The 24,138-nt window shown below is 44.5% G+C and overlaps 1 protein-coding gene across 9 annotated transcripts in view; it reads left to right on the top strand.

Annotated features, from left to right (window-relative positions):
- The window catches only part of SPECC1 (sperm antigen with calponin homology and coiled-coil domains 1), a 279,082-nt gene that overhangs the window by 167,092 nt on the left and 87,852 nt on the right, over positions 1 to 24,138 (top strand). For 8 of the 9 annotated variants that reach the window (XM_026005582.2, XM_072730488.1, XM_072730487.1 and 5 more), the window contains 4 exons: positions 1,950 to 3,529; positions 16,215 to 16,422; positions 19,585 to 19,658; positions 20,059 to 20,237. In XM_026005582.2, the coding sequence (XP_025861367.2) occupies positions 1,950 to 3,529; positions 16,215 to 16,422; positions 19,585 to 19,658; positions 20,059 to 20,237 (2,041 nt within the window). The remainder of the gene's footprint in view (positions 1 to 1,949; positions 3,530 to 16,214; positions 16,423 to 19,584; positions 19,659 to 20,058; positions 20,238 to 24,138) is intronic. The other variant, XM_072730493.1, reaches the window with a different exon arrangement.

Genomic DNA, 24,138 nt, shown 5'->3' with positions numbered 1-24,138 from the left:
CCACCCAACCAACCAAGCCACCTGGGTGCCCCCCCCCCCCCCAGCTTAGCCTTTATTGTGTCAAAGTTTTAAAAAGCACTCAATTGTTAGACACAGCAGTGAATGCTATGGGCCTTCACATCATCACCTCTGATTTCAGGATGTTCAGAGCTGCAGGTGCTCCTTAGTAGTGGTCTTGGCAGCAGGCTTAGGGCTACCGTGCCTGTTGGGCTTTGCTTCTGTCCTAGTCGACTGGGGCTGCTGCCACTCATTGGAGACATTCCCCCAACACTTCCTACCTTATGGAGGCCTAGAGATTGGTGTCTCTATCTAGGGCCCTTTGTTACTGGGGACTCTCAACCCAATGTGCAGAGTTAGATAAGTTATAGCATTCAGCCTTGATTCATCAAATAGTCTTCGAGTTTGTAAAATAGGTCCAAAACTTTCATTTATACTTTAACCTCTGAGGTGGGTTTCATTTCCAGAGCATATAGGAGATTGATGTCTGGGTTTTCACCCCCAAAAGTTTTTATAATCTTGTAGTATAGACAAAGATAGGAAACAGTTCCTTACCTTACATTTCCTATTATAAATACTCTAAATTCTGTATCATTTCCATATTATGTAAATCCCTTTAACATTTAAAACTGTACCATAGATACATATAATATGTCCTTATTCCATTTGTTCTTGTTTCTCTGAATACAAATAAGCACACCATTTCTACTCTTGATAAAAGCAGTAGGTCATTGGATTAGATTAGTCTTAATTCAGTATCATTTGTGTTTTGTGACTTTTTAATCAAATTCGTGCTCATCCACAAGATGTTGATGAATTCTTTTTAAATGTTTAAGAAATTCAGAATGAACCTGCATTTTGTCAGAAGGCTCTTGTTTAGTTGTCAAATGCATAAAGCTGCAGGTTGCAGAAAACCCAATTCAAGATGACTTGTAGGAAGGGTATTTATTGGTCTGTATAATTGGAAGGCCAGCTCTAGGCCAAACTCTCCAGGGTTGACTGATTGGCCGATTCCACAGTGCTACCAAGAATTTGGTTTCTTTCTTTCTATACTCTGCATTCTCACCTTCCTCTTGTGAGGACAAGAGGTTGTAGCCATTTCCAGATTTCTATGATCCCTTACTTATGTGTGTTGGGCTGACTAAGAGATAGGCGCACCCAAAATGGTGGACATCTCAAATTGGGTCAAAATGGCTGATCTTCCCGCCAAAGCAGTCATGACCACCACGTCATCTCTAGTAAATCGAAGCCTAGACAGGAAACTGAAACTTTCCATCCAGGACTTTCCAGCCAGGGACCCCCTCCCCATCATCTGTACTATCCCCACCCCCCAGCCAATCACCTAGGGACACAGTGTTCCCTTGCCTAATTTGGCAAGGGACCCACCCAGATCCAGATCCAGAACCAATAAGGCTTAAAAACCCCCACACTCCCCAACCCCGGTCCGACTTCCCTGACTCAGGCCACCTCTCTGAGTCATGGAACCTCGCCCAGGAGCGCTCCCCATTAAAGCATTCTCGAACCTACTGCCTGGCTCTGCTGTTTTGTTTTGTTTTTTTAATTTCTCCGTCATTCATTTTGGAACAAAACCTAACAATATGTGATAATCTTCTAGAGTCTTACTCAGAAAACCTCTTCTGCTGTTCTGTTGACTTCACTTGAGGGATGTGCCCATGCCTTGAATCAGCAACTATGGCTGGGATGCGATTATGTGGAGGAGCTCGGGCTTGGTGTCAGCTTCCCCCAAAGTAAAGGGCTGTGGGAGGAGGCACAGAAACTGATCAGACCCAAGTAGTTATCTAGAGCAGGGCCTGGTTGGGTGGGGGGCATGAATAAAGGGCAAGAACCACCTTCTTCACTATCCCAGGTGAGGGGAACCCAGGGAAGTCACCTGGGTTTCATTTATAAAAGTACTTGTATTGTTTCATCGGTTTCACTCCTTCCGTCCTTAGGGGCTGTGACAACCACCAAACGGACAGGCATTCCTGCTCCTCGAGAACTGTCAGTAACTGTCTCAAGGGAGAGAACTGTGCCACGTGGTCCCTCCAACCCCAGGAAGTCGGTGTCCAGTCCAACTTCTTCTAGCACACCCACCCCTACTAAGCACCTGAGGACCGTTTCCACAAGACCCAAGCAAGAGAATGAAGTTGGGGAAAAGGCCGTGCTGGAGTCCCAAGTTCGGGAACTTTTGGCAGAAGCCAAAGCGAAAGATAGTGAAATTAACAAGCTTCGAAGTGAACTGAAGAAATGCAAGGAGAGGAGGACTCCAAGCACCGAAGGAGCTGACATGTCAGACTCAAATCTAGATGGAACGTCTATCTTGCCAAGTGACTCAGAACCTTTGGTAAGAGCTCTTGAGGAGAAAAACAAGAATTTTCAGAAAGAGCTTGCAGATCTAGAGGAGGAAAACCGGGCCTTGAGGGAGAAACTGACTTATCTGGAGCATTCCCCAAATTCAGATGGAGGCACAAGCCCCACTGGTGAGAGCAGCTGCCCAACGTCCATGACTCAGGAATCCAGCTTTGGAAGTCCACTTGGAAATCAGTTGTCAGGTGAAATCGATGAGTACAGGAGCAACATACATGAACACGCGTTAAGACCGTCGGGTTCTTCAAGCAGCGATGTTACCAAAGCTTCTTTGTCCCCAGATGCCTCTGATTTTGAGCACATCACAGCTGACACCCCCTCCCGACCCCTGTCTTCCACCAGCAACCCCTTTAAGAGCTCCAAGTGTTCCACCACTGGCAGCTCCCCCAACAATGCAAGCGAACTGTCCCTGGCTTCCCTCACAGAGAAGATACAAAAGATGGAGGAGAACCACCACAGCACAGCAGAGGAGCTGCAGGCCACTTTGCAAGAACTATCAGACCAGCAACAAATGGTGCAGGAACTGACAGCCGAAAATGAGAAACTGGTAGATGAGAAGACTCTTTTAGAAACTTCCTTTCATCAGCATCGAGAGAGGGCCGAGCAGCTCAGTCAGGAGAACGAGAAGCTCCTGAATCTTTTGCAAGAGCGAGTCAAGAATGAAGAACCCGATATCCAAGAAGGGAAAATCCTTGAACTGGAGCAGAAATGTGCAGAAATTCTCGACCAGGGCCGCTTCGAAAGAGAGAAGCTGCTCAACATCCAGCAGCAGCTGACCTGTAGCTTACGGAAAGTGGAGGAAGAAAACCAAGGAGCTTTAGAAATGATCAAACACCTGAAGGAAGAAAACGAAAAACTGAATGGGTTTCTGGAACTGGAACGGCGAAATAACGGCGCAATGGCCAAAACTCTGGAAGAGTCTAAAGCCACGTTGGAGGGGCTGCGGATTGAAAATGGGTCGTTGAAGGCTCATTTGGAGAATGAGAAGCAGAAAGCTATGGATACCAGTCCCATGGCACAAACGGCAGAAGGTCGTGAAGTTCAAGAAATGTTAAGAGTTGCTCGAGCTGAGAAAGATCAGCTGGAACTCTCTTGTGCTGAGCTCAAGCAAGAATTAGTAAAGGCGCATGCTGAAATTAAACATGTTTCGAGCCTCCTGGCCAAGGTAAGGAGATACCTCTGTACCAGTGTTTGCTCATCCTTCGTAGTATTGCCCTCCTTGACCTTGAGATTCACAGAGCACAGAGATTCTCTTTGTTCAATTTCATGCATGAATCCAGCATTCCAGCTTGAAGATCTGCTCCATTCCAGGCAGACTGGGGACACAAAAACAAAACACCCCAATCTCTGACTACAGGCAGTACACAGTGTAGTGGGGATGTGGTGAATCAAATGCGTGAGTACGATGCAGGGATAAAGAACATCACAGAGGACAAGCTCAGGGTCCAGTGCCAAGGAGGAACACCTAGAAAAATAGAGGAGAAAGGAAGATAGTGTAGGAGGGCTTCTTGAAAGAGGTGACAAATAAGCTGAGTCTTACTGGCTCAGAATGAGTTATCCAGGTCTATCAGTTAGCATGCTTTGGGCTGCTAGTAACAGAGAATTAAAATCATCCCTAATTTCCCTACCAACTAATAATATAGTCACTATTTTGGTGTTTTCTTTCAGATTTGTGTGTGTGTGTGTGTGTGTGTGTGTGTGTGTGTGTGTTCCACAAGTTAAAGAAATTTTTTTAGGGATGCCTGGTTGGGAGTCTGACTCTTGATTTCAGCTCAGGTCATGGTCTCAGGGTCATGGGACAGAGCCCTGTATCCAGCTCCCCACTCAGTGGGGAGTCTGTTGGGGATTCTCTCTACCTTTTCTTCTGCCCCTCCTCCCCACCTTGTGCCTTGTGTGCTCTCCCTCCCTCCCTCTCTCTCTCTCTCCCTCAAATAAATAAATGAATCTTTAAAAAACTTTTTAGATTCATCTTGTACATACTCTTTTAATTTAATATTTTCTTTTTCTTTTTTTTGTTTTGTTTTTGTATTTTTTGTATTTTTTGTTTTTGAATTTAATATTTTCGAGCATATTCGCATCATTATTCTTTGAAACATGATTTTAAGGCCAGCCATTATTCTATTATATAAATATTTCATATGTACTCTACTGGTCACTTGTTTGTTGTTCTTTTCCAGTCATTCGATATTGTAAATACTTTTTTTTTATATATCTCTCTGATTATTTCCTTAGGAAAAATTCCTAAACATTGGTTACCGTGTCAGAGTATGACCATTTTAAAGACACTCAATACATTCATCCAATTTGCCCCCCAGAAATTTACTGGCTTGTTCCCACCAGCAGATTCAGGAGCTTCTCTGTTTCCCTGAACCCTTGCCAGTGCATGGTATTGAGTTGCTAGGTCATTCAAATCTGGTCTTCATTCTTCTTTTTTCCTCCCCTCTTCACTGGGAAAGATCTCCAACCCACAATCACATAGATGATCACTATTTCATTTTTTAAAAATAATCCTTTAATCAGTCTGGAATTTTGTTACACGTTGAAGATTGCTGGTAATTATATTCTGCTAGCTCACAGAGCAGTGCTGGAGAGGTGTAGACAGGTGGCTTCCTACTTCCTGTTTCCTCCAAGTTCTGGGTCTGTGATGTTGGGCTCCCCTGGTGAGAGAGGTTGAAGCCCCTTCCCACCTTAGTGCAGGGTTGTCACTGTTGGTTTGTTTTTTTTAAAGATTTATTTCTATATTTTTTGGGAGAGAGAGCAAGAGCAAGTGTAAGTGCAAGAGGAGGGGCAGAGGGAGAGGGAGATAATCTCAAACAGATTCCTTGCTGAGTACAGAGCCTGATGCAGGGCTCAGTCCTACAATCCTGAGATTAGGACCTGAGCCAAAATTAAGAGTCAGATACTCAACCAACTGAGCTACCCAGGCGCCCCGGGCTTGTCACTGTTTTAAGAAACAAGTTGTGCCATGAGCTCAAAGGGGGATTTTTCTCTCCACTTCATCTGCCTTAAGATTAGTCTGTTGCAACTTGATTCTGGCATCGGGCTGTCTGACGACCTGAGTGGTAGGCAGTGTTAGGAGGGTTTTTTGTTTGTTTTTGTTTTTTTTTTTATCATTGTTGGAGTTCTAAATTTACAGCATTTTATTGAAAGTGTGGAAGCAGTCCCATAGAAGGTACTAGCCAGGTGCCCATTTGAAATTTAAGTTGATAATTGTAGCTTTACATTAAGGTTTTTTTTAAACATGCCATACATTTTTTTAATAGATTTTACTTATTTATTCATGAGAGATAGAGAGAGGCAGAGACACAGGCAGAGGGAGAAGCAGGCTGCATGCAGGGAACCCAACGTGGGACTTGATCCCGGGTCTTCCAGGATCAAGCCCTGGGCTGAAGGCAGCGCTAAACCACTGAGCCACCCAGTTTGCCCTACATTAAGTTTTAATGTCTATGGAATCGGTTCCCCTCCGTCACTCTGTTGCAAAAAGCCTGATCTCTCAGGTGACCACCTTGAAATCCTCCCTCAGTCCTTCATCTCTTTGTATTTTGGTTGACATCCCATTAAGTGTATGTATCACCAAGAAATAATTTAGTTATCTCAAGATAGTAGCTTAACTTTTTCTGATCAGGAAAAAATATATTCATTACGAAAGGTTTAGAAAATACAGAAATATATAAAGAAGAAAATAATATTACCTTTAATCCCATCACTTGGAGAAAAAACACTGCTAGCATTTTGCTGTGTGTCTTTTCAGATGTTTTCCCAGTTTATGCATGTTTGCACATGTGTACAAACTTGTACCAACATAATTAAAATATTCAATCTTCTTATTCAGAAGGATAGAGCATGTCACTCCACATTCCTTGAATACAGAGACCCAGCTGGATTAGTTAATCAATTCTACTGTTAATCTATTTGATTAGTTTCTTTCTACTTTTGCCTTTATTAATCCTCTCATTCTGCTTTTACACATTTCCTTGGTTTCTTCTGAGTTTTTTGAGTAAAATTCTGTATTTGTCATTTCTTGGTTGATAATGAAAGCATTTAAAGGTATGAATTTGCCTTTTGTTATAGCTTTAGCTACACGAAGACAATAAATTTTAGAGTTTTCTGGAACAAACTAAATCTAATTTGGAGAAAAAGGAAAAAAAAGTTTGCATTCTCTGTGGAGTGGAAGATACAGTATATATGTTTTAAATCAAGCTGTTACTTATATTATTCATATATTCCATATTTTTATATGTCTTTCTTTTTTTTTTTAATTTTTTAAATTTATTTATGATAGTCACAGAGAGAGAGAGAGAGAGGCAGAGACATAGGCAGAGGGAGAAGCAGGCTCCATGCACCGGGAGCCTGATGTGGGATTCGATCCCGGGTCTCCAGGATCGCGCCCTGGGCCAAAGGCAAGTGCCAAACCACTGCGCCACCCAGGGATCCCCTTATATGTCTTTCTGATTAGAATGATCAGAAATTTGTCAGTAGGATGAAAGAGGCTCTAGCTGGTATTCTGAGGTAAGACTATGTGAAGCACCATGTCACATAAAGTTTCTTTTATATGTATCAAAGTCCTAGGTGTATGATTTTGTGTTGTTTTTTTTCTAAAGATATTATTTATTTATCTGAGAGACAGAACATGAGCTGTGGGGGAGGCACACAGGGAGAAGGAGAAGCAGATTCCCCGCTGAGTGGGGACCCGACGTAGGCTTGATTCTAGGACCCCAGGATCATGACCCAAGCCAAAGGCAGATGCCTAACCAACAGAGCCACCCAGGTACCCCTAATTTTGTGCTGTCTTAGGTGTACAGGGGTACTGATCTGTAATTACAGTGGAGTCATAACCTGTACTAACCTTCCTGTCTTCTGTGTTATCTTCAAAAAGGTAAAACCCAGACTTTCTAGGCTGACTGGAAGCTAATTGTAGTAGTCCCAGCGCAGAGTATCAACTAATCCACCAGAAACAATGAATTCAAGTGATGAGATGTAAGGGACTCATGCGCAAAAGGAATAGGAGTACTTTCAGCCCAAAACTATAATGAAAAGGGTGTGAAGTGCAGATTGGTGGGTGGAAAATTTGGGGCCTCCTGACTTAGCTAATGCTTAAATCTGTGACCTTGGGCAGGCCATCTCCTGTATAGCACTGAATAGAAGCATGGTGGTGGAGGGAGCTTGGCCTTGTTCCTGATTTAAAAGGAGTGCATACAACATTTTATCAAGGGTGCCTTGTAGGCACTTGTTGCATACGTTTTATTGAGTTATACATATATTTTGCTTGTTTTTTTTTTTTTAAGTTTAGAGATAGAATTTTTCTACATCTCCTGGAGATCTTATTTATCTGCTATGATCTTAGAGTAGTTTTTATGTGATCGGGATGGTTTCTCTGCTTTAACTTGTTAATGAGGTAAGTTAAACAGCAAATTTTTCTAAAGTGGTCTAGTGTTAAATTGTCCTTACATTCTTGGAGTAAATTCTAATTCTTCAATTCTCAGTTGCCTCACTAGACATTTTTGCATAGAATTTTCACATTTAACTGCCTTAAGCAGATGTCAAGGTGAGTGTCCTGTTAATCACCAAGCAGTTTTCTTGGTGGCGAACAACATCTGCCGTTGAGTATACCGTTCTGTATTCATCCACTCTTAATTCTTTGTGGAAGGTGAATAGTATGAGAAAAGAACAAAATCACCTATTTACAGAGAGGAAAAGCAATACCAAACCATCCTATGCTCTGATAGATTTAGTAAGTCTATATAAGTTCCCAGTTTGGCTAAGTTACATAAGTGACTCAGATATCTTTACAAGAGCCTCTGAAAAGACTTGAAATGTACTTTGGGGGGAGGGGCCCGGAGTGGATCTGTTCCTCATACAGTAAATGGAAAATTGGTAGGACATTTGCAGTCATTGTGATTATTTTGGAGACTGCTTTTTATTTCTCTAATTTCTTTGTCTTCAGCTGGTATCTCTATTTTTGTCAGCTTCTCTGATATCCAACATAAACATTTTCCTGGCAACTTACTGTATGATTATGAAGCATGCCTCCATACAACTTTGAGGGGGGGTCTCATTACTATGAGTCCTGAAGGCTCAGCCTCCTGTAAGCCACATATATGCCTGCCCTAGCTGGCAAGCAGAATGTCATTGCATAGGATTATTGTTTTTCTGGACTATAATGCAATCCAGGTTTATGTTTTCCTGATGTTCAGATTTTCTGTTGTTTGAGATCTTAGTTTCAGGTTAGAATACTATAAGGCTTGAAACCTAGAAGTTTTAAAAGAAAATACTGATTTTTCCCCCAAAGTCAAAGCTTACAGGTGGTATCCTTAGAGATTTAGTTGTTGTTTTTTAAATTTTATTTATTTATTTGACAGAGTTGGGGAGAGGCAGAGAGCACAAGCAGAGGGAATGGCAGAGGGAAAAGGAGAAGCAGGCAGGTAGCCTGCCTAATGTGGGGCTCAATCCCAGGACCCTGGGATCATGACCTGAGCCAAAGGCAGATGCTTAACCAACTGAGCCACCCAGGCACCCTGGGATTTAGTTCTTTCTACAGAAACTCAGGTGTCTCTTCCAGAGGAGAAGGGAGATTATAAAGAAACACTTGCTCTGGGTAATTGGGGAAAACTAGAGGTACAGTAATCCCTGTGTGACCAGTATTGGTCAGCAGGCCAAACTAATTAGGGGAGGCACTGGCCACAAGTGGCAAAACCAGAACTTGAGAGGGATACGTGAGTGGCTCAGTGGTTGAGTGTCTGCCTCTGGCTCAGGGTGTGATCCTGGAGACCCAGGATCAAGTCCCATGTTGGGCTCCCTGCATGGAGCCTGCTTCTCCCTCTGCCTGTGTCTCTGCCTCTCTCTCTCTCTCTCTCTCTCTCTCTCTGTCTCTTTCATGAATAAATAAAATCTTAAAAAAAAAAAGCAGAACTCGAGAGAAAGATGTGGCAACTAGATGATTCTGTAACCATGACAGCAGAATAGGACTCTGAAGAACTGAAGAGACCTTGAACCCTGGCTTACATAGCAGGTGGTCCGTGAGGATGCCCAGGTGATGCTTTGGACTTTAAGAAACAGAAACCCTTTGTGTCCGTGACCAAAGCCAACTACCTAGTGCTCCTGTAATCAGAAGTCAGGAGGCACTTGGTAGCTATAGTCCAGAGGCTGTGTGACGTATCAGGGCCATGTGCTGGCAGCTCGATGATTCTGTCGGCCTTCCTGCCGAGGGTACACAGCATCTTCAGCATTTGATCCCCACAGTCCTGATAGGCAGGAGGCTCAGCAGCTTGCCAGATAGATATCTCAGTCCTATCTGGAGAACATTTTTCCCCAGGAGCTCCCTTAGCAGCTTTCCCTTTGTATTTGATCAGACCTGGGTCATACACACCCTTCCTCCGCTCCGCCCACTTTCCTTGAAATGACAAGATCACAGCCTAATTTTATAACAAAACGGGGATTCTTAGGGCAGCCCGGGTGGCTCAGCAGCTTAGTGCCGCCTTTGGCCCAGGGCCTGACCCTGGAGACCTGGGATCAAGTCCCACGTCGGGCTCTCTGCATGGAGCCTGCCTCTCCCTCTGCCAATGTCTCTGCCTCTCTCTCTCTCTCTCTGTGTGTGTGTCTCTCATGAATAAATAAATAAAATCTTTAAAAAAAAAAAAAAAAACAGGGATTCTTAGAAAGAAAGGAAGAATGGCGACTGGGTAGGTAAGAGGGCTGTTTGCCACAGCCCCTGAAAGGGGGCTGAATATGGTCCACTTTTCCTAATCCTGGCTGTTCTCTACCAAGTGTTCATGGTGATCTCCTAAATGTATTGTAAAGCCTTCAGCAGTTTGCCCCAAAGACCTCACCTGATGCATACCCAGAGGTGGCCTTCTGCTTTCACCGCCACCTGTCTCAGCCCTTCCCTCTCTGCGCAGGCCCTGCCTGGTTGATCCTTGCCTGTGTCAGGCGTTTGTTGTGGGGGGCTCCCTCCACAGAACGTGCTCTTGCACCCCTCCCACCCCCTGTCCACTCCCTTGACTCTCCTGGCCCTGCCTTTTAAGGTTTAGGTCTCAACCACAGTGTTGCTTCTTCAGAGGGGCCCTCAGCCCATGGGGTCATTGTCCCCACGTCAGATCAGCTAGGATCACTTGTATGAAAGCCCCCTCCCCATCCACCCCTGGCGTCTCAGAGGAGAACTTAGAGATAACTTCCCCTTTGTGCCTCATGCACGGAGTACTCAGGAGAGTTAGTTAAGGTTGAATTGTCTAGGCTGCAGACATGGACATTTCAGTGTCTTCAGCTCACACAGTTTCCTCATTTTCTCCAGTGCCTTTGGCTGACAGCAGTTGATCAGTTCTCTGGGTGGAGCAGCTGGAAAGAAGGAGTAAGAAACTTACGTGGGGACGCCTGGGTGGCTCCATCAGTTAAGCGTCCAACTCTTGGTTTCGGCTCAGGTCCTGATCTAAAGCTCTGAGCTGGGGGTGGAACCTGCTTAAGATTCCTTCCCTCGCCCTCTGCCCCTCCGCCACCCCGCCCTACCCTTGCACATGCTCTCTCTCTCTAAAAAAAAAGAAAAAAGAAAAAGAAAAAAAGAAGTTGTGTGACAGAGCCTGTTTTCCAGCTTTCCTGAGGAAGTCAAAAGGAGACACTTGCCCAGGCAGCTTGGGGAAAGGCTGCAGGCTCTGCAGCTAGAAGCCTTCGAGGAGGGGGGAGGGGGCATTGCCCAGGAACTGTGCCTTGGGCCTCAGCCTTGTAGTGCAGAGCATGAAGCCTGCTGTCTGCACCAGGAGCTGAAGCTTAGGAAGTGTCCTCTGTAAAGCCAGAATGCCCTTTTGTCCTTTATTAGGTCAGACATAGCAGTCATGTGGCCCAGGACACGCAGCAGTCACATGTGGCTGTGACTGGCGGCTCCCTCCACTCCCCAGCCCTTACCCCCTTAGGGCTCTGCTCTTGCAACCTTATGCATGGAGTGGGAGATGGGGGGTCAGGATGGGAGCTGAACCTGAGAGTCTGGCAGAAACAGCCTATGTTTGGGTAAGGTTGCTCTTGCAGTGGAACCAGACCCCCAGTATCTGTTGCCCTGCTCTCTGTGTCTCCATGTAACTTGGAGGAGGGGTGCTCCTTCTTCCATGGACCCAGCATGGTCTCTCCCTTGCTGTATTTCCTGGGCTGGTCCCTCCACCCCCTTCCCTTGTGAGCGGCCCATTTTTCCTTTTAGACATGTTAATATCTTTCTTTCCCCAAGGTTAGGCCAGACCACAGTTCTTCCCTTAACTTGGCCTTAGGACTTGTCTCGGAAGCCCCAGCGTTTGCCTGTCCTGGGTGAACACCGGGAAGCCCCTCCATGAACACTCATCTGAAAAATCTAGAAAATTCCCAAAGTGAAATACAGACTTGTACCCTCTGCTTTCAGTGTTTTATAGCCATTCTTCTTTTTCCATAACAAAAGTGTAAACTAAATTAGCATGTTCTCCTCTCCCTTGGCAGAGCAACATTGCCCAAAAAAAAAAAAAAAAGTTTTGGCCAGCATGAATGAAACATGGCTCTCCACCAGCAGTACGTATTCAGAATAGGGCCAGGAATTAAGCAAAAGGAGTTTTGGAGGAACTAACTCAGGTGTAAAAACAAACCCAACAAAAATAACACATTCTTACTCATGGTAAAGTTACTCAAGCAATCATTCCAAGTTTATTTACTTTAGTATTACATGCAGCTGACCCTTGAACAGCATGGGTCCTCATATATGTGGGGTTTTTTCCAGAAAGTATAGTACTGTAAACGTATTTTCTCTTACTTATGATTATTTAAAAGATTTTGTTTATTTATTCATGAGAGACACAGGGAGAGAAGGTAGAGACACAGACAGAGGGAGAAGCAGGCTTCCTGCGGGGAGCCCGATGCGGGACTGGATCCCCAGACCCTGGGATCATGCCCTGAGCCAAAGGCAGATGCCCAACCACTGAACCACCCAGATGCCCCTCTTCCTTATGATTTTATTTTCTTTCTTTCTTTTTTTTTTTTAAGATTTTATTTATTCATGAGAGACATAGAGAGAGAGAGGCAGAGACACAGGCAGAGGGAGAAGCAGGCTCCACGCAGGGAGCCTGATGTGGGACTCGATCCTGGGTCTCCAGGATCACGCCCTGGGCAGGCGCTAAACCGCTCAGCCACCCAGGGCTCCTTGACCTCAGAACTCTTAACTCCTCATCACTGAATTGTGCTGCTTTCTGGTTCCATGGCAATGAAGAAGAGATAGAGAAACATTTGGAGCAGACCTAAGGACTCTAGCATGGATATATAGGGTCTTCAGGCCAAAGGCTTTTGGTTGGAAGAAAACAACCTTTCAAGTCTCAGGGAATTAGGAGAATTTTGCTTAATTTGAACACAGTAGAGAAATTCACAGTGAAAACCTGAGTCATCAAGACACGTCCTTTTGTTTGATTTACAACCTTAGTCTTGAAGGGAGCAGGAGGTAAGGGGGGTGGGTGTTGCAGTGGGGTGGAAATGGCAGGAATGTGGCAGGAAGAGAAGGGCAAATTCTCAGGCCAGAAAGGTTGGCCTGACCCTGGAAGAGACAGGAGTAGTTTCTAGTCGCTGGGGGTGCAGACCCTCGACGATAGGTTTTGCTCAATTTCAGCATCTGACCAGCCGTGTCTCTCTCAGGGCAGCCCTGCCTGTCTGTGCATCCCGGGTCTTGGAGGGCAGGAGAGCAGACCGAACCCTCTGGGGAGTTGCGAGTGGTCTCTGCTGCCATCTGCCTCTGGCCATTGTCACAGCTCAAGGACTGTCTCCAACCACCAACTATCCATCTCTCTCCGGGAAGGACTAGGGCTCCCCATGGCTCCCTGGGGAAATTCATCCAACTCTGTTGGTAATAAAATTCTGCACGCCCTGGTTCTAAAGAACATTGATTATAGAAGACGAGAGATCATCCTTGGAATGTATGAAAGTGATTTCTTTTTCAAACAGGAGACATTGGAAAGCACAGTGCTGGTTGTGTGATAGCTCAGTCCTTGAACCAGAGGAGCCAGACTCAGAAGAACTGGCCAGCAGGAAGGCCAGACACGGGGACGGCATCCTATAGGGTCATGGGAGTACATGCTGCTGGCCCTTGCTACCTGATAAATGGGCTTGTTCTTTTCCAGTGGCTTATCTTCTCCCTCTCTCCACTGGTTAAGCTATAAAATGAATATAAAGAGACCTGCCTGTTACAACCCAGCCAGCTCCTGTAGAAAGAAGTTGTGAAGTTACTTAAGGGTTTTTGGTGGTGGTGGTGGTGGTGGCGATTTTAACCAAAGAGCTTTATGTTGCTCAACTTGAGAGAATTATTCCCAAATCAGGCAGGAAGAATGAGATGTGTGATTTGAAACTGTAGACTGACTTACAGCTTCGCGGGCCCCAACAGACCACAGCACATCTTACAGCAGCTCCTCCCACCACTTTGCTTACTGCTGGGTGCTTGTGATGATGACCATCCCACTTGTAGGACATAAAGATGGGTCCAGGCCCGTGAGAGGCCAGAAGCCTCAGCTGCACGTGGAGGACCCCCACCTCACCCTCCCACTTAGGCTGAGGATGCTCAACCCTTTGCTTCCCTGGCTACACCATCCCAGTTTCACTCCTGACCCACGGGAGTCCCACCCAAGTAACATGCATGTTTCTAGATGCCAGGTGAGTGGCCCTGAGCTTGAGGGTTCCCTGACATGGAGCCTGGGGCCAGCTCTGCAGAAAGCCATGGTCCTACTTCCTCTACTGCTCTGCTGAAGCGGTGGTTGGACGTCAACCCTCTTATACTTAAAACACAGGGCCTCTTTTCTCCCCTAAAAGTCACCTAGTGTTTATTATATCGCTGTCGTCAGGTAAAAGACTTTTGGTCTGGTTCATGTGTTGTAGTCTTCTTGGACCTGTGTTACAGTATCATCTAATGTTGCATACCCCAAGATGTAAGGCAGTTACCCCAAGACATAAAGACAGTTATGAGAGAAATGGCAACTTCTGTTGAGCGCTTACCACATGCCAGGCACTGTGATACACGCTGTATGTGTATCATTTCGTGTAATTGTTCAGCTGAGGAAACCGAGACAGAGAGATTAAAGCACCACAGGGCTTAGGTGGGCAGAATTGGGATATAAACTCTGGCAGTCTGGCTCCAGGTTAGCCACCCAGAGGTGCAAAAGCAGCTACAATGACACATTTTCCAATGCAGTTTGGAGCCACACAGCTTTATAATTGAAATGCAGGTTTCACAGAACAGTGCTCACGTTAAGGTAGTTAGCGTGCTCTGGTTCTTTCCCATGCTGGTTCTCTCATTCCCTCCTTTCTCCTTTCCTTCCTTGTTTATTTATTCCTTGTCACAGTGTCCCAATTGAAAAACAGTGGAGTCCTGCTGTCCAGTGTCTGTTCATGCATTCACCAGATGTTCACTAGGTGTTCCCCATGTGTCTGATGCTGTGTACACACCAGGGCATACACTGGTGAAGAGAGCCAACAGGGTCTCCGCCCGCCTAGAGCTTACAGCCACAGACTTTACACGTGAGATGCAATGGTAAAGAAAAAATTATTGTTTACGAGGATGCCCCCCAAGTCTAGGAAGTAACCTCTTATATACCAGGCTTACATTAATTGGTAAATATGTAGCTACTTGGCAACATTAATTAAAGGACTATAAAAAGGGGGCATAGTTCATTCTAAAATAGTATTTTCTGACAGCAGAATACGATGAAAAACGTAAAGTAATGGCAGAGCATTGTGGCTATCAATGTGGATACATCTCAAAAACGTGGTTAAAAATAAGTTTTACAAAGGCATAATTAGTATAGGACAGGACAAAAGCATATTACCATATAATACAATGAGCTGTAACACAGTACACTGCAAAAGCATGTTATAGTGTAATGTGGTTTGTATAAAAATCTTAAAACGGGGCACCTGGCTGGCTCTGTCCACGGAGCATGTGGCACTTGATCTTGGGTTGGTGAGTTCTGTCCCCACGTTGGTACAGAGATTACATAAAAATAAAATCTTAAAAAAATTCTTTTAAAAACAGAACAGTATTAACATAGGCACATATATATGTAGTAAAAGTGAAAAACCAAGCAACAACCATGCACCACTTTTAGGATAATGCAGATTACTCTCTAGGGTGGGAGAGAAGGTTAGGATTTTACTAAATCTTGTTAAAGGAAAAATATTTAGCAAATGTGGCAAAACATAATTAATTGTTAAGTCTGTTTAGGCACCTGGTTACTTTGTCCCTCTGGGTGCTTTTCTGTAGTATTTAAAATACTCACTGATTAAGAATTGAAAAGGTGAAACGAGTGCCTGCCTGCCCTGCCCTGGTGCCAGTGTTTCTGCCTGTGCCTTCAGCTGGTGTTCTCCATCATGTTAAGTTAATATCGTATTTCTTTAAAGAAACACTGTAACTGCGAGTACTTTATGGGCTTAAGAGATTGGGAGTTTGCAGGGGATCGCTTGGGTCTTGGAGGCATTGTTTCTGGATCACCAGCAGAGGACGCTGCTCCATAGCACATGTGAGGAGGGCAGCCTCCCGCCAGCCACAGGGCCAGCTCTTTTGGTGTAATACCAGAGCCCCCTAGAGAAGCACTGTCCTACTCAGCTGCAGGACAGAAGGGCACTTAGCTACCCACGGATGTGGGAAGGGACACCGAAGCCGCCCATTTGGCCATTTGCAGACATCACGTTTCTCTGTATATGTGAGAACCATAGCCTTGCTATGAATACTAACCATAGCCTTGCTAAGAATACAGAAATGATACCAGGTACAGCACATGCCGAGAGCTTCCTCTGCTGTTGCATGTGGATGACCCTGACACTGATGTGTGAGGAACTTTTCCCTATGAAGCTGACCAGGAATCTTCCTTTCATTCCAGGTAGAAAAGGATTATTCTTACTTGAAGGACCTATGTGATCATCAAGCAGAACAGCTGAGCAGAACCAGCCTGAAACTGCAAGAGAAAGCATCCGAGAGTGACGCGGAGATTAAAGACATGAAGGAAACCATATTCGAATTAGAAGATCAAGTGGAACAGCACCGAGCTGTCAAGTTACATAATAACCAGCTCATCAGTGAGCTGGAAAGTAAGTGAACTAGAGCCCTGGTCAGACGTGGATCAGGAGTGAGCAGGCTGTGGACTAAATGCCTGGGAGGGTCTGTGGGAATGTTGTGGAAAATCTTCCCTCCATGTGGTCTGCAGTCTCATAGGACAAAGGGGCAGTCAAGAAAGGCAGGATAATTAAGCTCTGTAACTGGAAAACAGGGCAGTAGTGAAGGAAAGGATGCTGAATGTGAGTCAGCAGTACCGGCTGATTGTAAAAAAGAATGAACACATCTTGGAGTGTTTGGTATACTGTGTGTGAGCCACACCACTGCTCCTGCTCAGCGGGTGTTGGCAGAGCATTGTCTCTTGCATCTGATGGATAGGAAGATGGGTGACAGATGGTCGGATGGATTTGAACAACGTGTGCCCTTGGGTACAGGGAGAAAACAGTTCTAGCATGTGCCCTATTGAAGCCAGGGTATCAAGTAACTTATAGATGTCAGCCACTTTATTACTGAAGAGGCTCCAATATATGGCTTCCTTATGAACTCATTGTTTGCTGTGAATAGGGAAAGACATTAAAAGGGATTAGCTAAACATTGCCTGCTTTGTTCAAATAAGCTTTATCAAATTATCACATCTAATGTGTTTTGCTTTTGTCACAAAAGAATTAGTGCACAGAGCTTTTAGTGACACTAACCATTGCTAAAAGTACAGTCCATCCTTGTTATTTGTGGGATCCATATCTGAGAACACCTGCTTACCAGAATTTATTTGTAGCCCCAAAATTAATATGCATGGCACTTTTCATGTTGATTGCAGACGTACACAGAGTGAGCAGTGAAAAATTTTAGTCTCCTGAAATGGATTTCCAGCTCAGTGTGAACAAGGTGACCCTCTGCCTTCTTGTTTTAGCTCTTATGCTGCAAACAAATACCTTTTCGCGGTTCTTTAGTGCCATGTTTTTTTGCATTTTTGTACTTTTTTGTTGGTGATTTCACTGTTTAGAGTGGCCCCCAAATGTAGTCCTGAAATGCTGTCTGGGGTCCCTATGGCTGGAATGCTGTGATGTACCTTTTGGGGAAAATAATGTGTGTTAGATAAGCTTTGTTCAAGCATAAGTTTTAGTGTTGTTGTCCGTGAGCTCAATAGTAATGAAAAGTTCGAGAGAAAGAAAGATGAAATCCACCAACCTGTATATGAGACTGCTCTGGAAAATGCTGAAGGAAAACCTGTGGTGTGTAATGAAACTGGAAAAGATAGAAAAGCAGCTATATTTGCAGATTCACAAGATGATGTCTGGTTAAAAAAAAAAAAAATGTAGTGGACCACATTGTGAAACTGAAAGCCAAAGAAATTTACAGTCATGCTTATCGGGTCCAGAAAGTGTTAAACCCTTCTCAGCTGGTGCTGGCTGGTTCTCAGGCTCAAAAGGCCACACAACACGAGAAAAGGCAAAAACTTGCAGGCAAGGCAGGTTTTGTCAATCAGAAAGCTACAGAAGAATTTTTAAATTACCTAGTGAGTGTTATACAGGAAAAGGGTTATGTGGGTAAGCAGGCTTGCAGCTACAAAGACACTGGCAAATGAACCTATGTAACACAAGTAGTGTCTCCCTTAATGAAAAAGTGATCAGAGGCTTGCAGGAACCTAACCCTGTATTTCCTGTAGGAGCAAAGTTCAATATTTGTAAATTTGGTGTGCATTGCTACTTTATGTAACTGTCATAAATAATGAGAATTGACTGTATATTCTACACCTTGATTAATTGCTTAGTACCAGAGTTCCATCCTTCACTGGACATGATACACAGCAAAATTACAGAACTTTAGCATTCAGTGTCAACATCATTCAGACTGTTCTCAGTAATTACACTCGAGGAGATAACCAACAATGACTGCCATCCGTTGTCAGTGTGTATTTCCAAACCCAGCACCAGACTCAAAGAGTGCATAAAGTCAGAGTAGTCTGGCTTCGCTTTGTTTCTGTGATACATTGCTCTTCATAATTTGGTTGTGTTGTCCCCAAATCCTTAAAAGTCAAGCACAAACCCACCCAGAAAGCCAGCTTATAATTAATGTCCAGAGCAGACGTCAGACCTTTCCCTACGGTTGTATCATAACATATCAGTTGTATCATAACATATCCAAGATTGAAAATAACATAGACCGTGTGTCTTTTGAGAAGCTTTTTAACTTTGGCTTGGGGTATTAAGGTATTACTAAGATATCTTTTCACTAGGAGACCCAGGGACAAATCCAGCCTGAGACTAGTTGCTCCTCCCAATGAGACCTTTGAGAGAAATGGACAGAAAATAAAAAGAAGTTGAGGAGTGTTTTCTTATTCTGCAGCATTGGTCCCAAACACAGATTCTCAGGCCCAGGTGCTAAATTAGAATAGCCGGGCAGGGACCTGCCTGACCGTGTGTTGTTAATTCTTCTTGAAGCTTCTCTGATAATTCTGATTCGTATCCTTAATAGACAACTACTGCCCATGAAGAACAGTGAAGAATTTTAACTAGTTAAAGGATACAATCAGATTTAAATTGAAATGACTCTGGTAGCAACATGGAAGAATCAAAAGCAGAGAGAAGGGGACTGAGGATGTTCTTCATCAGGGAAAGGGGTCAGGTCACCTTGGGAGCTGTAACATACACCCACCCTAGATACTGGCTCCCCATGGATGTTCTGTCTCTGTGGGCCACAGTCTGGGGCTTTGAACACATGTGCTTTCAAGAGGCTTCCCAGGTGATTCTGAGACTTAACTATGGTTAAGAACTGTGACTCCAGCTACTGGTCTAAAAGTCACCGTAGTAATAACCAGTCAGTTCTCTGTTACACAGAAGCTCTCTACCTCGCAGTGATAAGTGACATTCAGGATGATAATGTGCAACCAGCAGGGAGGCCAGGAGTTAGTGTAATAAACATGAGTGGCTATTTAGATCTCTTCCCTTGGTGCTGCATGGCTGTGGCACCTGCCATCTGAGAGCATGGCCTAACTCAACACCACTTTTCTTCCAGACCATCCCATTTTCTGTGTGGAAGAACCTCTGGTTTCTAGTTGCGAGTTTTCATGGTGCTAAGGATGGAATTTATAGTAGAAGACAGATTTTAAATCTGGAGCTGCTCTCTTGCTACCTAGCTTACTTTCTCCCAAGAGTCTTGCAACTTTTCCGACTCCTGTCTGACTTGTTTATTTCCAGGCAATGTGATGAAGCTGGAGGAACAGAAGTCAGACCTGGAAAGGCAGCTAAAGACTCTGACTAAGCAGATAAAGGTGAGGTGTGTCTCCGGCAGGGGACAGGGAGCCTTCTCCATCATTTTGCTAAGAGTGCCCCTCCACCTTAGTTGGGAAACCTTTGAAAAATATCCTGATGATTCTTCTAGGCTGGTTTCTAAGTATGTTCCCCTGGTATGGGCCCTGGAATCACAGATGAGTGTTTGCAGGAAACAAAGGAGCTTTAGTGTCAGGGTGAACTCTGATAGCGTAAAAGTGTCCTTCCATCTGTGCTGGGTCTTTCCCTGTTTGGGACAGCATTGAAGCAGTGCTCCCTAAGTACTGCTTGGCCAGTCTTCCCCACTGACTGACATGGGGCAGGGGGGGACCCTGGAGTCCCTTCCTACATGCCAGGCCCCGGCCAGCATCTGACACAGGCGTGGCTTCTGGCGTTTTTCAGGAGGAGACCGAGGAATGGAGACGGTTCCAGGCAGACCTGCAGACTGCGGTGGTGGTGGCCAATGACATCAAGTGTGAGGCTCAGCAGGAGCTGCGCACTGTGAAGAGGAGGCTGCTGGAGGAAGAGGAGAAGAATGCCCGGCTGCAGAAGGAGCTAGGGGACATGCAGGGTCACAGCAGGTTGGTCACGACAGAGCCGCACGTCTGTGAGTCTGGTGGGCACCCGCATAGTGCTTGGCTTCTCACTTAATCACCACGCATGAGCCTTTGCCGTCCAGAGACGTGGCGCTTCTTTGTCTCTCTGTGCAAAATCTTTCTTTCTTTCTCTAAGCTCACTGGACCACTGCTGCCACCGCTATACAACTAGGAATGGTCTATCCAGGGCTGGTCACTGCCATTCTCTGGCCTCAGGCAGTGAGAAAACTCTTCACTCACATATGTACAAAAGTTCTAACCAAGTGTCCTCCCACAGTTGAACAATAGAAGCATGTCTAGGATGCTCCTTCAGTGTTAGTGTTTATTAGTGCCAGGAAGCACACACTTCAGCAGGCCACCTTGCGTGGATCCCTCTTATGCCCTGGGAAAGGCTGGACTCACTCCTGGGGGATTGGCCACCAGCAAAAGGACTCCTTCCTCATGGCCCAGGGACATGCTTCTCCCTTGACAATGCCTGTGGGCTGCCTTCAAAAGCCCTTGATATAATCCATTTTATTAAAAAGGATGAACATAGAAAACGTACATCTGGCTAATATGTGACTTTCCTTTTCCCAAGTGAGGGAAATCACACAGTGTGTCGTCCTAGAAAGCTCTTCTTAACAGCAAAGTTTCAGAGGAAGGTATGCGTCAAGTGAGCTCAGAGTTCATTGTTATTTGAAATCTAAATGGTTTACCGTGAGATTACAAACATTACTTTTGGCTTTACTGAAGGCAGTGTTCCCTTTCCCTAATCAGGAATGACTGTCCCCAGCTTTGCGATTCTTGGATATTAGGAAATTATTTTGAATTTTCACATGTCTTTCAAATATAAAATACAGTATTTTAAAATCAGATCTAGTGGGTTTTGAATGCTGATTTGTGCAGTTGGCCCATATTATATCTTCTTTCAAATATTAAATACAGTATTTTAAAATCATATATAGTGGGTTTTGAATGCTGATTTGTGCAGTTGGCCCATATTATATCTTCTCCAGGATCAATCTAGTTCATTGGCTAGATTCTGAGCCTTTGGGTCTGATGTATTATGGTGAATGTCATGACATCAGAAAATGTAGATTTCTTCTTGGAATTCTGTCTTGATTCTCTTACGAAACTTGCCAGTCCCTCTTTCCTTTGCTTATGAGTCTTATATAAAAGAGGCCGTGGGGCACCTGGGTGGCTCAGTTGGTCAGGCATCTGACCCTCAGTCTCAGCTCAAGTCTTGATCTCAGGGTCATGAGTTCAGGCCCCACATCAGGCTCCACATTGGGCATGGAACTTACTTAAAAATAAGCTATAGAGAAGGACTCAGATAAGATGTGTGTAGCTAGTTCCATGATTCTAATAATCTTGAAAATCAAGATTATTATTTTATAGTCACACCTCTACTCTCGGCCACCAAAGAATGTGAATTTTAGGGTATGGAGGAAGGAGAATAGGAAAACTAGACATGACACTGTGCCTTATTGAAATGATCACGAGGTCCCCTCATTTGCTTTTGTGTTTCTGTTTAATTTGTCTACTTGTCTTACTTTTATAATGTGCTTCTTTGGAAGAGGCACCAGATCATAATTTGCATTGCTTCGTACATATGTTACTGTGAAAATAAATGGTAAAAGATGAGTCCTGAGTTCATGTAGTAGCCCCAAAGAAGTTCTTGTAGGAGCTGCTGCATTTCTTACATAGACTCTAAGAGACAGGCCAGATTTTACAACTTGAACTCTGATACTGTAGGAAATCCCTGCATGAATCTTGACAACTTAGGATCCATATAACTAGGGTTACTTTTTTTATATATATAAACACAGTATGTTTCTCTTCTGTTTTTCTAGTGATTTGCAAACCTACCACCCAAATCCAGCAGTCTAACCCCTTATCACAAAACATTTCACAGTTGTAGAGCTGATACCAGCCCCCAACAGGGCCTATTATTGAAACCCTGAAGGTGTCAATGTGTTTTTTGCCTGTCACTGCACTGGGAAGGGTTTCAGACAGCGGCTGGTGCCGATTTCTTACCTGATTCTGCAGATGGCTCCCTAAAGAGTCAATTCTTTGCAAGTTACTCTCTACTAGCTCAGCCACTTTCTGAACCTACCCCATGAACAAGAATTGAAACCAATTCATACCCTCCTACAGCAACATAGTGTTTCCATCCTGGCTGAATGTGTTCTTGACCAAAACTCAATTTGACTTTGACAGTCATCTCAAGAGAACTCAAAGGTATTCTTGGTTCAGCCACAGTCAAAGAACTTGCATAAAATTCTCTGATGAGGTCCTTCAGGTACAACCAAGAGAAAGTGACAGCATTTGGAAAGCACCTCAGTCCTCACATGGGATTAACTGATTTATCAGCATTCTCATTTTGCACATATAGGCATTTGAAGAGATATAGTGAGGCCAGTAGGTAGGCAAATGAAGTTTCTGAGTATGAATACAAGTTAGCCTTTATTCCCAAGGACTCAGCAGCTAAAACAAAGTGGAACATAATTTAACCTGGGATTTTAGATCATTCTAAAAACTAGATCGTTAGCAATCTTCACGTTTTCAGAAGTATTTTTATTTTGGAGTCAGAATAACCGATGTGAAGAATAGGGGGAATGAGGAATGGGGGGAAATGAGGCTCTAGTGTTGTCTTTGCCACCAACTGGCAAGGTCCTACCCAGACCTAGCTGCTCCCTCCCTCAAACGAGATAAGAATGGGTCATGATTTAAGGCCCCTGTAAACTCTGCTGTTCTCTGAGACTAGTTGGTCAGTTGGCCTTTGTCTGACACAGGAGTCAGGAACTCAAATGCCAACCGTACCATCAGTCCAATGCAGTCTTTGGAACCTCCTGGACACAGTGGAATCTCCACATTATAGCTGGGCTATGGACCTCCTCTTTCTCTTCCAGAAATTTTATCAAGCCAGTGTAGTTTTTATGGACCTGGAAGTGATTGTTTTGCTGGACACTTATAAATTAATGGATGAAAGGATCATGAATAACTTTTTCCACTCTGGCTTCTTCCAGTTTTGAGCCATTCAGAGCAAGACATTAAAATTCAAACTTTTCATCGAAACTAAAACATCAAGCCTTTTTTCCTGAAAAGTTGAGACCGGGGGCCTGATCTCCAGCTACAGAGACCACACACATGCAGCAGGCCTAACAAAGGACGTTGTTGACCACCAATGCATGACACATGCTTCTCGAACAGTAACAGGGGAAGACTGATACGATTTTTCTCTTACTCTGAACCAGTAAAGACCGTTATCTTTAGGGTGACTTACTCGATTTTTACTGTTTATCATATGACACCAATAAACATCCACGGAAAACATCTTAAAACAGAGATCATTAAAAACACTAAACATCTGTGCCTAATTAACTATAGTAACTTCTAAATAGAACATCTAAGATTCAGAACGTGTCTCGCTTTTCCACTGGTTCTTGCGTTGTCACCTCTGCAGTGAATAGCATGGTGGCACACCACCGCCAGATGCTCTGGAATTGGCTCTAACTCTGTGTGCACAATGTATCTTTACCCTGATGTCAGTCGCGTGCCTGTGCCATTCTTTGTGTCCTTAATAGCTGTCATGTGTCCCAGCCACTGGCCCAGGGTTCGGAACTGTCATTGAAAGGCAGAGTGCAGAAGCTGGCAATACAGATTCCTGGGTCACCAGCATATCTTTTCCAGCTCTCTTGTTGCAGATACAGCCTCCCTGGCCCTGCCAGAAGGGGACTTCTAGTGGGGGAATCCTAATCTGAGCAGCCGAGATTGTCAGGGGCCTCTGGCACTTCATCTGGCCCTCTGAGCTCTCAGCTCCTTCCACTCCTCTTTTCGTAGTGAAATTTGCATCTCAGTGGCACTGGACACAGCCCGAAGAGCTTGCTTGTCTGCCATCCTGCTC

The sequence above is a fragment of the Vulpes vulpes genome, chromosome 12 (genome assembly GCF_048418805.1).
Source record: "Vulpes vulpes isolate BD-2025 chromosome 12, VulVul3, whole genome shotgun sequence".
Lineage (NCBI taxonomy): Eukaryota > Metazoa > Chordata > Mammalia > Carnivora > Canidae > Vulpes > Vulpes vulpes.
The sequence above is the reverse complement of the archived record's forward strand: the minus strand, read 5'-3'. Positions and strand labels throughout refer to the sequence as shown.